The sequence below is a fragment of the Teleopsis dalmanni genome, chromosome 1 (genome assembly GCF_002237135.1).
Source record: "Teleopsis dalmanni isolate 2A chromosome 1, ASM223713v2, whole genome shotgun sequence".
Classification (NCBI taxonomy): Eukaryota; Metazoa; Arthropoda; class Insecta; order Diptera; family Diopsidae; genus Teleopsis; species Teleopsis dalmanni.
Window position 1 is genome coordinate 107,199,311 of NC_051846.1, and position 15,700 is coordinate 107,215,010.

The window sequence follows — 15,700 nt, forward strand, 5'->3', positions numbered from 1 at the left end:
TATTTACTCATTAATAAAATCAACATTAATTAAATCAGCATTACGTTGCAACTTTCTTTCTAAACTGTGAAATCGTTGAAGTGCATGATTATAAGAATCTCCGAGTGAGTCGATATTACGGTGCTTAGGAAGCAAAACGGAATATTTACCAGAATCTAACCGAGTAAAATTTTGTTTGAAATGGGTTTCGCAATATGCGTCTTCCTCTGTTACCGAAGAGTGCGCGTCAAAACAATTTTCTATTTCCCAAAACCTTTTTACAATTTCATTTAACGATTTTTCATTTTCAAATTCCAATTCAGTGGTTAATTTCGTAGCTATGGCTAACGAAAATGAGTGATTGTATTTTGGAATAATACCGCCACCTGATGCTATCCAACCCAGCCTTGTCTTCTGCAGCATAAAATTATTTTCCAGACAAATTTGTCCAATACACAATAAGTTAAAAAATAAGCCGCCACCTAGAAACACATCGATTCTCTGTGATTTGAAAAACATCGGATCGGCTAAGGTGATGTTGTTTGGAATTGACCAGTCTGAAATGTTTACGTTAAAGTTTGGTTGAGGATCTGTGATAGTTGTTGTAACGATCGCAGTGCATGAAGTTGAATAATCGCCTGAGTGTGATTTTGTAAATAGCTCAACAACCTTGTTTGTTTCAAGTGTAGAATCCCCTATGCCTGATATGGTTGTGTATGTTGTTTTCGTATTTAGCTGCAGCAATTTGACTAAACGAGAAGTTATAAAGTTGAGTTGAGACGCAGAATCGAGAATTGCTCTACATGGAACGAAAGATCCTGAGGAATTTTTGATGAGAATGATTGCAGTAGCTAGTAGCACACTATTTTCAGATGGAAATTCTGGGGCTTTAGGAATAGAGGTTAAAGAGGACAGTGAGAGCAGCGACGTATTTTTTAAAATTGATGGCTCTTCCGACCGATTTGCTATATGTATTTCAGGTGCAACGCCTTTCGAATTAATTGGAGATACAGATTGCATATGAAGCAATGAATGATGCTTTGAAGCACAATGACGACAGTGTCCAGACTTGCATTTATTCAATGCGTGACCCTTGCGTAAGCAATTTAAACATAACAGCAACTTCTTTGCTTCTTTATATCGAAGCGTTGGGAAAAGATTTGTAAACAGTGTGCACTTTGTAATATAGTGATCCTTTGAGTCGCAAAATACGCAAGAGATAGTACCCATATTTGCTGCCAAATAACTATATTTTTTAGTAATTTTCTTTCCTACCTGGTGGCTAGATGTTAGGGAGACCATAGCACCGTCCATATTCTCCAATACACGACACCTTTTTTCTAAAAAGTCAGTCATCATTTCCCACGTTGGCAAATCATGGACGGACAACTCTTCTTCCCATTTAGCCTTTGATTTAGAATCGAGCTTGGCACTGATGATTTGGATCAAGAAATTGTCTGCGATTTGTTCTTTGGTGCCTAATGTTTGTAAAGCACGCATGTGCAAATTGATTCGATCACTAAGCTCTCTTAACTTTGTCGATGATTCATTCGATATATCCCTTGCCCACAAAATTTCTTTGACGTGTGCCTGTAAAATTAAAGGTTTATTATCAAATCTCTTTTTAAGTAATTCTAAAGCCTTAGCATAGTTTGCATCACTTAAACTCAACGATCTAATGATGTCAAATGCTGCGCCCTTTACGCTTGAAAATAAATGTTGTAGTTTTTCTGTTTCAGATAGTTCTTGGTTATTGTGAACTAAGTTTTCAAATATGGCATGAAAACTAGGCCACTCAGTATAATTTCCATCAAACTTTGGTATTTGTAATTCTGGAAGCCTAATTGTATGCGCCATTGACTTGATGTCTTGCTGATTCTCACCTGACGATTTATGTATTGTTGTAGATCAACTTGGATTGAATGTACGTCTTACTTGAAGCTCATGTTGAAGTTTTGATCGAACTTTCAAGTACATCATATCGAAATCAAACCGGACCATCCCATCAAATTCGGATATGTCCAATTCCTCAAGAGTAGATTGAGTATTTTCAAATTTATTGGCCAGACGCTCCACATGCTCCAGCCGAACAGAAGTATCGGAATCACACAAACTGCTTAAATATTCAGGAGTCAGAGTCTCATTGAATGTCAGAGTTAATTGAAACTTTATTGAAGTGGATCTTGATTTTAAGAGAATTTGTGAAGGCTCACTTGAGTGCTCTGTTGCCCCATTTACTTCAACTTCGTCTGTCATGATCAATAATTTAACTCGTGTAAATTTCAAATGTAGCGTGTTCGTATTATGAATTAGTTGCACTATTGCACCGAAAATTGCGTTTTGTATTTGGCCGAATTGACAAATATAAATCTTAAACACGACACTGACTAAAATTTATTTTACGACACGATAGCATAAAATAATATTTGTTCATATACCGATCCAAAATAAAGAAATGCACTATAGCACAAATTGTTTATATATGTCCGATCTGCCGAACTTTAAACTGAAATTAATTGAACATATTTTATGACACGATAGCATAAAATAAAATTTGCACATAAATACAGCGAAAATAAAAAAAGAAAGAATGCACAATAGCAATCAAAATGTATGTTAAACTTGTCCGAGTTGACAAACTTCATCGAAAAATATTTCCAAAATTAAAATGCATGTGCATTATAAATCTTTTGTACGAAATTAAATCCGAGTATATTTTTTCAATCCGATCACGTCGGGGTCACCAATGTTTCGAAAATGATAATATTTTTTATCACTTTGTAATTATTCATTTATATATTGTTTCGAAATGATAATCTTATATATAAAATTAACATTGTCAAAATGTTAGTTACCGTACTCCTCTGAAACGGTTTTATCGATTTTTACCGAATTTTATATGCGTATTCAGTAGGTCTGAGAATCGGCTACTATCTATTTTTCATACCGCTAAAGTGATTAGGGAGTCCCTATCCAGCAAAAATATCCTTATTGCTTTAACAAAAAAATTTTTATTTTTTTGACATAAATTTTGTTTATATTTTTGAAAAAGAAAAATTTTTTTCTTAATATTTTATGTAACTACGCCAACAAGTACATCGAGCATTTACATCCACTTCGTTTCTTCGTCTTCGCCTTGCATGGCAGATGGAAAATGTACTAAAAATTTTTCTAAAGATTTCACTAATGATACTATAACAAATACCGACGGATATCCAATATATCGTCGAAGAAATCCCGATAATGGGGGACAATGGCGGGTGGTGCCGTATTCGCCTCTGCGAAGCAAGACATACAATGCTCATATTAATGTTGAGTTTTGCAGTTCTGTGAAGAGCATCAAATATATAAGTATGTCCATAAAGGCAGTGATATGCCTGTGTTTAGAGTAGAAAATACTAATGTAAATGCTACTCCAATGAACAAAAACGGTGAAATTACGCTCTACCAAAAGGGTCGGTACATCAGCTCCAATGAAGCTGTTTGGCGTATCTTCGGTTTTCTAATTCATGAACGGGATCCAGCAGCTGTTCAGTTAGCCGTCCATCTTGAAAACGGTCAGCGTGTATTTTTCACGAACGAGACAGTGATTGATCGTGGTACAAATCCATCTAAATCTACACTCACTGCATATTTTGAATTGTGTAATAGTACGGATGATTTTGGTGCCTTTGCAAGAACATTACTCTATTCACAAGTACCACGCTATTTCACATGGTCTCAAACAAAAAAATGGATGCCCCGCAAGCAAGTTTCACCAGTTGATGCATGTCTCAATTTATTTAAATCGAACGCTTATTTACAGTTAATCCAAGACATACTGAGTGCTTTTATCTTCGACTGTTGTTGGTTAATGTTACTGGCCCATTATCATTATTATTATTTACAGTCAATCCAAGACAATTTGAATTTGAAGATACTTAAATTCAAATTAATTAATAAATAAACTATAATAACTTAAAAATAATATTGTTTGGCGTTTGTTATTTTTATTTTCCTTTTCGTTCATAGCGCTCCATGCCTATTTCATACATATACCACATACTTACACACTTATAATAAGTAAGTTACTTTTTGTCTACACTAGAATTAATCTAGAAACTAGAAATAATTTATAAGGCAAAACAACGTTTGTCGGGTTATCTAGTATTTTATATAAATGTACATTCTTATTTATTTTACAAAATTTGAAAGTTTACGAAAGAGTGAACCAAAAAAAGACAAACACGTGCGTCTTCGCCAACGATCAACCGGTAAGAGGGAGTTGCAAGTTTTGATGCAAAGCAAAAAAGGCAAAAAAAGCAAGAACAAAGATTTAATAAAGCAAAAAAATGAAATGCAAATCACCTTTCGAACAAACAGTGTTGCAGTGTAAAACAAGGTTAAAAATAAAATGAATTGAATTTAATTACTACTACTCTAAACAGAAGACATACTAAATTTTTGTCGCTATGGCCAGTTTTCTTGGTTTTAGTAGTAAACAATATCATTTCAGTGTTTCCTGAATTAATACTTATCACACAGTTTGCGGCCCAATAACTTATCTTAACCGAGGGAGTTTGCATTATATCGCATATGGTAAATACGTGACACTAGAATAACCACATCATTTGCATACACTCCGGCTTTAAAGCCTATCCTGTTAAGTATTTTAGGAATGTTATCCACGAAACAAACCTCCACTGTTTTGATGTATCTCTGCAGATAGGTAAAAAGTAAGCGTGATGGGATTTCAAAATTGGAAATCGCTTCATTTTTGGTGTTTGGTGGAGTTCCATCACCTTTTCCATTGTCTTGAGTAAGAATGAAGTTAACTAATGGGTCTCTGATCCTTGGCAGACTCTTGACTTCTTTTTCTAACTTGGGTATAAAAACGACGTTTACCATCCTCCAACTAAATGGTACATTACTAAATCTAAAGCACGCTTTAGATAAATATTCTAACCATACAAATACTATGTCCTGCAGTTTTTACAATATGATTGGGAGAATACCACGATTGGCACGACGGGAAACTGTTAATAATACTTGATCTCTTTCCGCGATTGTTACGATGGGAAACTGTTAATAATACTTGATCCTTTTTAGCTGTAACTATCACTTCATCCAATTGTGTATACGCACATACCAAAACAGTTTAACTGCCTTTTCATACATTCTTTTGTCAGTTTGGAAAACGAGTGTCTAAAAGTACTCTTAGTGTCTCAGCACTAATCAGAAAAGCGAAGAGAGCCCTATTTCAATGCAAGAGAGTGTGCGGAAGACGATGGGGGATATCTCCAAAGTCGATGCACTGGATCTATACAATGATGGTCAGACCTATTATAACATATGCGTCAGTTGTCTGGTGGTGTAAAGCCACCCAAAAAACAATAAAAGTGAAGTTAGATAGGGTCTAGAGACTAGCCTGTGTTGGAATAACAGGCGCTATGCGCACTGCACCAACACCGGCGTTAGAGGCGATGCTAGGTTTGCTTCCGTTGGATTTACATATAAAGAAAACGGCGGCACTGGCAGCAATTCGCATGAACCGGAGCTCCACGTGGAACAACTTCGGAAAATTGGTGGGTCATCGGAAAATTCTTGACCTCGTCCAGACCTCGGTCAAGAAAACACAGATGACATTGGAGACTATGAGGAGAGTTTACGGGACAGAAGTGTCCTATAGAACACTGATAGTAGACGGCCTTCTACATAATGAATGTAAAAGGAATGACATATGCATATTTACCGATGGCTCCTTGATGGATGGAAGAGCTGGTGCTGGGGTTTATTCGAAAGAGCTAGGTCTAACGTGCACTCTACATCTGGGAATATATGTCTCCGTGTATCAGGCAGAACTTATGGCAGTCTTACATGCTCTGGATCACCTATTGGATTGTCAGGTGTATCAGAAAAAAATTCTGATAGCGCTGAACAATCAAGCAGTTATCAAAAGCATGCAAAAGACATACATAGCTAACAGCTTAGTTCAAGAATGTGTAACGAAGCTCATGGAATGTGCTCATGGAAATGAGGTGACGGTCATGTGGGTTAAAGGACACATCGGGATTGAGCAAAACGAGAAGGTAGATGAACTTGCAAAGCAAGGATCAAGCCATAATTTCCACTAAGTGGAAATACCACTAAGTTACAACATGACGGCAGCCTATGTCTATAAGTGGATAACCTCACTTCATCTTAATAAATGGAAAGAGTTGAGCACTTGCAGACAGACCAAACTCATGTTGCCGAAACCGTGGGCCAGGGAAGCGATAAAAGTGCTTAGCTATTCACGGAGCACTCTAAGCTGGCTGACCTCACTAATTAATGGACATGACAACTTCAAGTATTACCTCAAAAAGATAACTATTGCTGAGGAAGACACTTGCAGACTACGTCTAGAAGAAAAGGAAACAGCGGTGCATATATTATGCCAATGCCCAGTACTGGCAAGTAGGAGGAAGACTGTCTTGGGACACCATTAGGTTGGTGATGACTTGGCAGGAAACCTCAAGCTAAATGAGCTGCTTGCATTAACAAAAGATGTAGCTATGAGAACGGAAGCCACCCCAGCTTTAACTCAATAACAACATCAGAAAATCGAAGGACGAAAAAGGACCCAAGTAGTTTCGTGGTCTACTTCGACTAATCCTTCACTTTAGTGGGGCCACAGTGCGCTGTCCCAACGTCGCACCATATATATAGTGTCTCAGGAGTAATTTCGGCCCATGAGTTCTCCTTTTTTAAAAGAAAGGATTTTGCGCTTTTCTTTGATAGAACTTTGCTGATATGCAGCATTTTTTCCCATTCAGAAAAACCCTGTAAAAAAGGAAAAAAAAATTTGATCGAATAATTTTATATATGTGTACTGCACACTAAACCTAAGCTCACGGTCCACTTCTTTCAGTGGCTTCACGGATCCCTCGTTGATAACCAGCAGAAGTGTTACACTTTTTTGTGAGTACCGTCATTGATAAATACCCAATGTGCATGAGCACATATTAGTTTTGCCACTATAAGAGTTAAAGCATTTCCTTGTACACCGTTTTCACGATCGGTACTTCATCGCCTTTACGTGTTTCGGAAAAGCAGCCTGGTACTTCTTATATTCTTCCACTATTTTCTAGTAACGTGCTTTGTATGTAAGATCATACATATGTTCTGTATCTTTCGCTTAAGTTTTCGGTTATCTAAAGAAATGAAATTATCTGATTTATTACCCACTGTACTCTGAAATGCTAATTAAAACCGGAAGTTTCCAGGTGTCCGGAGTTGGCGGTTCCCGCAAAACACATTAAGCACATTTTTAAAGATTTATATACCAAAATATTCTAGAACATGTCTATTTTTTAAAAAAATACCGTGCAATAGTGTACCATTCCGTAAAATTTATAATTATTTAAATTTTCATAGTGTCCCCTAACACAGAATATAACCAACAACAAATGCCTGTAACAGGTTCAATGCATTTGTGAATATGCTTCAAAATTAGTTTTTGTTAATATCTTTTTTATTTGCTACTCGATTTTGATAATTCTTGCATCAATTCATATTAGAAAAATATAAACAATTCAAAAAAATTCCGTGCAACATTGTACCTGTCTTATTTTTTTTTAATATATATTGAAAAATTTTTGATATGGCGGTATATGTTATGCAGTTTACAGACGATAATTTAGTTTTTTATATGCAATATATTTTTAAATTTAATTTAAATATTAAATTTAAAATATTTTTATTATTTAAATTAAATATTATTATTATCCCCTTAACACAGAATATAACCGCCTATAAATACCTTTAACAGAGTTCTTTATTAAACTTTACAGTGGTGGTGAATTTTTAGCCTTGTACAGCTTTTCACCTTAATATGTTATTAGAATGGCGGTAGTTAACATACATTTTTTTTGTAAAAAAACCACTTTTTTAAACACATATAATAAAAAAAAGGTTCTACTCGATTTTTGTGGAATTAGTTTTGTTTGAAAGAGTGATCAATCTAGTTTTAGGAACTTTGAGAGTGTAGGTTGTACCTCCTTCTAAATTTAAATAAAATGCACTTATATCGGAACATGTGCAAAATTTATACTTATTTTAATAATATTTTTATGTTTTAGTTGAGATATTGAAATGATTCTTTTGTACCTGGTTTCGTAAGAGTTTTTTTTATACTTTTGCGTTTTACATTTTTTAAAAAGCTTGAAATTTGACGAGTTTAGAAATTTGACTTTGACATCAAATTTCTCAAAATTGGTCTACACGATTTTTATGGTTGTTTTTGCTGTTGATAGCCTGATTAATTCTCTATTAGATGTATTTCCGTGCAACATTGTACCTGTTCTAGATTTTTCTAAAAATAAATTTTTTCAAAAAAAGTCGATTTTGGTCAATTTTTATTTTCCCTATAATTTGAAAAATACTCATCGTATCTCAAATTCGTAAATGCCAATCGAAAGATCTTTGAAAACTCTATAACAATAATGTCTTTTGTTTTAGCTTAATTCCTTATATTAAGGAAAATATAATTTTTTTTAAATTTTTTTGAAAATACAGCCCTGTGTTTTCCAGCAACGTTGCTAACTTGGCGCTGGTAAAAACACGAGCGTGTTTGAAGAAATATCAAAAATGTTTGATTTTCGTCAACTGAATTTTTAAAATTTCAAATTTTACTATTACACAAACAAATTTCGCATTTTACAAAAAAGTGAGAAAAAAAATGCTCATGTATATATACGCGCATAAAGGATGAAAGCGAAAACATCGTTGAAATGCATGTATGATTTTATTTTCTAGTATATTTTATTGTTTTTTATGAGGTGTGTTTAAAAAGTTGTTGAAAAATTTGATGACAGCGCACAGTGTGACAGAACACAAAATAAGACGGTCAAAATTCGATATTTATGTCTGAACATAATATGTTATAACTTCGTTGTTTTTCATCCGATTTCTTTGAAATTTGAAATATAAATAAATTAAATATTTAAATATTTATAAAATTATAAATGAATTTTTATTATTACTTATTGAGTTTGTTGTTGAAATAAATGGGGGTTTATTGAAGGTCATATTTTTCGTAATTATTCACTGCTTTCTGAGGCCTAAAATAGGTGTAAAACATAAAGTGCGCAGCTCAATTTTTTTTTTGTTGTAAAGTTTAACTATTTGGCTATTAGTAGGAAAAATTTCGTGAAAAAACTCGGATACCTTTTTTGGGTATTGCAGGTAGAAGTAATAATGACCATGAAAAAATTACTGACTTTTTGTGTAATTTCGCTAATAAAATTTTATTGATAATTAATATTGAATTTTTTTATACATAATGAATAACAATATCCTAAGCTTTAAAAAAAATCAAAAATGATCATTTTTAAATAAATAGTAAAAAAGCTATAAGGGTTTAAAGTTGTGATTTCGTAATTTCGCTAAAATTGCATAAAACTGCAAATAACTTAAAAACTAATGGGCGGATCACGCCCATTTTTTGCATGAAGTTGTGTTGCTATATACGTCATGTATATATAGTCCAATAAATGTAAAAAGTTTTTTAAAAATAATAAACGATTTAATATGAAAATTTTGTATGGGGGTTGGGTGTGGCAGTGGGCGGAAAACCATAAAATATTTTGGAATCTAGATAATAAAATAAGTTTTCTGAACACCAAAATTCAGCTTTCTACCTATCATAGTTTTTACGTAATCTTGGGACCACGGTAAATGCCCCATGTTTGGAAAAAAATTTCGGGGGGTTTCGGTAGGCCTATTGGGCTCAAATTAGATTTAAAAGAAAGATCATTTCAAAAACTATATGTCAAAAAAATTTCATATCAATTTCTCTACTGGTTCCGAAAATATCGAATTTTGACCGCCTAATTTTGTGTACTGTCACACTGTGCAGCGGGTGATGCTGTCTAATAGGCCCTTTAGAAGTAATTAAAAAAAATTAATTTATCAGGCGTCCCTTACATTACTCATACCATACCATAATACCATTAATTTTCCAAAAACAACAAACAAAAATTTTTTCTTTTTATTTCTAAATTGAGTTTATCATTAAATTCTACATAAAATATTAACATTTCAAATTGGAATTAAAAAAAATTAGAAATTGTTTCTTATATTGAAGAATTAAAAAATTAATTAGTTCCACATTAACTGAACTGCCAACATAACTGCAGCACATAATTACACCTACCTTTTTTAGCGTTATTTATTATTTTGCTACAGTTGGAAAAATAGTCTACAAAATATGTGCTTGCCCTCGCACACGAGGAGCACATTTTGCGTGCAGACTCGAAAAATGCACCCAAATGTGCGGAGACGAAAAAAAAAAAACAAGGTTTTTTGTTTCTGCTGCGAATACACGCGTTTCGAGTGCGGTCCGCTAGTTCGGTATATATTTCCTGCAATTGAAGTGTTGTAACAACAAAAAGTTCTTAAATGCGGTGGAATATAATATACTCACTTGGACCGATAAGGAGCTGCAGCCGATAAGTGTTATTTTTTTTATAAATTTCATTTTAAATTTTTCAACTTTTTGAATTTTCATATTTTGTTTTTATTTTATTGAATTTTGTTTGATTTGGTGCGCTTTTTTGTTTTGCAAAATAATTGCACACATATAAAATCAGCAGATAGAGACAGCAATTGAAATTATTAAATAGAAACATTACAAAGTGAATAAGTGTTACAAAACGATCAAATATTTAGGTCAATTGTTACACAAAAACTTAAACAATCGTGTAATGTTGTACCCTTATTTAGCAATTAGCAGAATATTTTAATTTAATTAACAAATTTTAAATTTATTAGCAAATTTTAATTTTTACTTGAATTTGGAATTTTGAGCATTTGAAATTTATAGGTATTAAATTATTTTAATTTAATTAATTTAGGATACCCTTTTAATTTAATTAAATTAATAGGGTATCGAAAAGGTACGAAAAGGTGCACAGATAGTTAAGATGTATAAGACGGAACAAGAAAGGGGACCACAAGTGCCGTTGGTGGCTAAGAGTGTAGCTTTCATTAGCGTGCGAACTCAGGGAGCACTAAAGCGTGCTGAGAAAGAGAAACCGAACGGTCCACCACCCAAAGTCCAAATTAGAGAAATTGGAAGTAAGGAGCAGGAAACGAATTTTCACAAATGGCAGCTAGTGCAAAAGAAAAAAGGGAAAACTGTGCAAAATCTGGACCTCATTAAATCGCCTAAAGTAAAACCGGAAGGAATTCTCATTAGCAAGACGGCAGACCAGTCTTACGCTGAAATGTTAGAGATCATTAAAACAAAACCAGAGCTACAAGAATTCGAAAAAAAGTGAACAAAATCCGAAAAACTAAAGAGGGGGAAACATTGATTCAGCTTACCAAAGAAGCTGGAAATTTAGCTAAGGACTTCTGCAATGAAATGAAAAACACACTTCAGAATTGTGCTAGTGTAAAATCTTTAATACAGCACACCCTAATAGAATGCAGGGATTTGGACGAGGTGACATCCAACGAAGAGGTGCGCGCGGCGATTGCTGATCAATTTCCAGCAATAAATGTAAGTGACATCAACGTCAAGTTTTGGCGTGCCGCAAGGGACAGCACAAGATCAGCAATAAATAAAATAAAATCATATATAATAAATAAAATAATAAAATCAGTAACTACAATATACTCAATCAATGTACATCTACAATATTACACTACATTTTGGTCCTTCGAGCCGGATCTACCAAGAGTACTATGATCATTAATATAATAGTACATTTTGGTCCTTCGAGCAAAAATAATAAAATCAGTAACTAAAGAATACTCAATCAATGTACATCTACAATTAATTAGTACATTTTGGTCCTTCGAGCCGGATATAGTAAAAGTGCTATATCAGTGTACTTCAATAATAATTAGTACATTTTGGTCCTTCGAGCCGGATGTCAAAACTCATGTTCGTGATTGAACAGTGGCAATCTACACTACTCAAGAAGTTCCAAATGTGAATCCTACAGGAAGGCTATGCAGGAGCTTAAGTCCAAAAAATTATTAAATTTCTGCAATTGAACCTAAATTGATGCGAAGCTGCCCAAGACCTTTTATCCCAAACAGCTTTGGAATTAAAGACAGATGTACTCGAAATTAGTGAGTTTTACAAATCAAAAGATACCTCCAAATGGGTACAAATACTTCTGCAAAGGCTGTCATTTGGCTAGGACAGGACATAATGTTTGAACCAAGCGTATTGATACAAAAAGAAGGTCTAGTACTTTTCAGAATACGGGGTATCTATGTGTGCAGCTGTTACATATCCCCAAATATCTCCCAAGAGAGATTTGAAGAGTTTCTTGATAGGCTATCAGGAACAATCAGAAACAAAACTCCCATCATTGTTGCAGGGGATTTCAATGCTAGGGCAGACGAATGGGGCAGTAGTACTACGACGCGCCGAGGTAGAGCCCTATTAGAAACGTTTACCTCACTAAACCTAATACAACTGAACAATGGGCATAGCCCAACGTTCGATAATGGTAGAGGCGTTTCCTACATAGATCTCACCTTTGTCAGCCCGTCCTTAGTAAGGGGTTCGCAATGGAAAGTAACAAACCACTACACCCACAGCGACCATCATGCAATCCGTTTTTCCTTATCGCTGAATGAGAAGTTTGTTTCAAAAAAATTGCAGAAAAAAGCACTGCAAATATGCTGGAAAACTAAGTATCTTGACACAGAGATAATGGAATTCAGAATTCAAACATGAGTTTCGGAGACGGGGATGCTTTTGAAAAATCAAATCACTTTATGAAGGAATTATGCAACGTCTGTGATGCATCAATGCCAAGAAAAGGCAGAAGTAATGGGCGCGCATCAAACTATTGGTGGACGGAAGAAATAGCTTTACTAAGATCTCAATGCTTTGCCTCCCGTAGGCAATTCCAACGTCACAGATCTGGAGTAGATACGGAAAATCTTCTACAAAAATAACGAGAGAGTAGATCTAAACTTAAAAAGGCAATTATTAGGAGTAAGAATCAAGCTTTTCAAACTCTGTGATCAATGATGTAGACCAAAATGTCTGGGGCGATGGCTACAAAATAGTAATGCGAAAATTTAAGATGTTAAGAGGCTCGGTACCTTCATGTCCTAAAATAATGGCGAATATCGTGAAACACTTGTTCCCAAAAAAGGGAGAACTTAGAATCTTAATACCGATAAACACCGATTTAAATGAGATACCCCCGGTTACAAATTCTGAAGTCATAGCCGCTTCTTCCAGAGTTAAGCCCAATAAATCTCCTGGATTGGATGGAATTCCCAATACTGTACTGAAGAAGGCAATACAAAAATAAGCTTCTATACATATTTACGGATGTTTACAACAGCTGCCTACAGGAAGGAATTTTTCCTTCGTGATGGAAAAAGCAAAGATTGGTGCTTATTCCTAAAGGTAATAAGCCCCCAGAACTGCCATCATCTTATAGACCTTTATGCTTACTAGACACTGCAGGTAAGGTCCTTGAAAGAATTATAAGTTCTAGATTAGAAAAATTCACAGAGGCAAGTCAGGGTCTATCAAATAACCAATTTGGCTTTAGACCTAAACGTTGTACTGTTGATGCTGTACTAATTGTATGCAATATTGCAAAGGAAGCTACTAAGGGCGTAAGGTGGCTAGGTGGTACTAAAAAGTATTGCGCGGTAGTGACCTTAGATGTTAAAAATGCTTTCAATACTGCTGAGTGGAGTAGCATCTTAAATGCACTGATGAAAATGAAAGTCCCAGAATATCTTTTGAAAATTATTACATCATATTTTAAAGACAGATTACACTTATATGATACAGAATCCGGACCCAAAACATATAGGATTACGGGAGGGGTCCGCCAGGAATCAGTTCTAGGGCCAATTCTTTGGAATATCATGTACGATGGTATCCTTCGAATTGAAAAGCCGGACGGAGTGCACGTAGTTGGGTATGCAGATGATATTGCAATAGTAGTGGTTGCAAAAACTCTAGACGAAGTGGCTAGGAATTGCAACGCTACTATTGCAACAGCTAAATCGTGGCTGCAATACAGCGGATTAGAGCTTGCTGAGCATAAAACTGAGGTGCTGTTAATCAGCAGTAGAAAAAAATTTGAACAACTCTCAATTAAAGTGGGTGGAGTAGATATACAATCTAGCCCCCAACTTACATATCTCGGTGTAACCTTAGATAGTAGGTTGAGTTTCGAAACGCATATAAGGCAATCGGGAGATAAAGCATCACGTGTCTGCAACGCATTATCTCGATTAATGCCAAACATAGGAAGTCCCAAGGACACCGCTAGAGTTATTTTAGCATCAGTTTCCAAGTCGGTGATGCTTTATGCTGCCCCGGTGTGGGCACATGCTACAACCATTAAGTCGTATTCACGCGTAATGAAAAGTGCACATAGATTGGCAAACCTACGCATCTGGCGTGCTTACCGTTCAATATCGGATGATGCTACGGGAGTATTGGCAGGACGCATGCCAATAGACCTTGAAGCGCTCTTGGTCAGAGATAGTTTCTTCCAGCACTCTCGTCGGCTAACGACTGAAACTGGACAATCTCTGTCAGAGTCTTATCTAGATATAAGAGACAAATACCTTAATGAATGGCAACATAGGTCGGACCATTCCCAAAAATCAAGATGGACGCATTCGTTAATTTCAAGTATAAGAGTTTGGATTAACCGAGGATCTGGAGACTTGGGATTTCAATTAACACAGTTTCTTACGGGACATGGCTGCTTCCGTGAATACTTATACCGGTTTAGGCTTGCAAGTAACCCGTACTTCCAGTTTTGTCCAGATAAAATTGAGAGTCCTGACCACATAATTAGAGACTGTATAAGATACTAGACAAAATCGAGAGACACTAAATGGGGAATCCAGCACTTCTACTATGATAATGCAGATATTGGCAAGCATCGAAGAATGGAGCTTTTACAAGAGCATAATTTCTAGAACAATTAATAATGTTAGAGCGGACGAAATACTTAGTACACAATCGAAGTGAATGCACGATAAGTGCTCTTCTAACCTGTCCTGTGAAGGAATACCTTAACTGGTCATTGTTACGTTCAACATCCTTTACATTCATGTGTGCAGAGTTAGAATCTGGCACGGTGGCAAGGCCAGCTAGCTCGTCAGAAAAGGGTTGGATTCTTTACTCCGCTATAGCACATCCGAACCGTAACAAAAAAAATAAAGAAAAATCGTGCCAGAGAATTTGGTTCAAAAAAAAAAAAATTTACAATCAATGATAGTAATTTTATATAATATTAATACCCTGTGTCTACCAGTTTTTTTTTTCTTTTTTTTTTCTTCTTCGTATTGTCCCTGTCCTTGTTGGTCGGTTTGGACCTACCCACCCTCACTACATTACCGTAGTTACCGTTGAGCTGAAGTAACAGGCACTGTTAAATTCTCTCCAGCTCCCTATTTTCATGTTCGTCCCTGTCCTGTCTAACTCATTTTTATTTTACTGCAACCTAACATTGCCCCCTTCTTCACTTTCACCTGTCACCTATATCTATTGAACTTAAGCCATCATTTTGTTTGAATTTACATCATTTACACATTTAGTTTGTTACAAAAACAAAAAAAAAAGAAAATCTTATGAATGGAATTATTTTTAATTTTGTTTCTTTTTTTCTTTTTATGGTTTATTATTTTATTATATAATAATACAAAAAAAATTCGACTAAACTAAACTAAGCAAAATTCTCTTCAAATA

General features: G+C 35.0%; 1 protein-coding gene across 1 annotated transcript; it reads right to left on the reverse strand.

Annotated features, from left to right (window-relative positions):
* Positions 1-3: 3 nt before the first annotated feature.
* On the reverse strand, positions 4-1,836 carry LOC119665337. The gene has a single exon (XM_038074590.1). It carries the CDS (start codon positions 1,834-1,836, stop codon positions 4-6), a length of 1,833 nt encoding a protein of 610 aa, XP_037930518.1.
* Between the last annotated feature and the right edge of the window lie 13,864 nt (positions 1,837-15,700).

Bases quoted from the DNA above. Each gene is read 5' to 3' on its own strand.
- LOC119665337 (XM_038074590.1), bottom strand. From the start codon at position 1,836: ATGGCGCATACAATTAGGCTTCCAGAATTACAAATACCAAAGTTTGAT.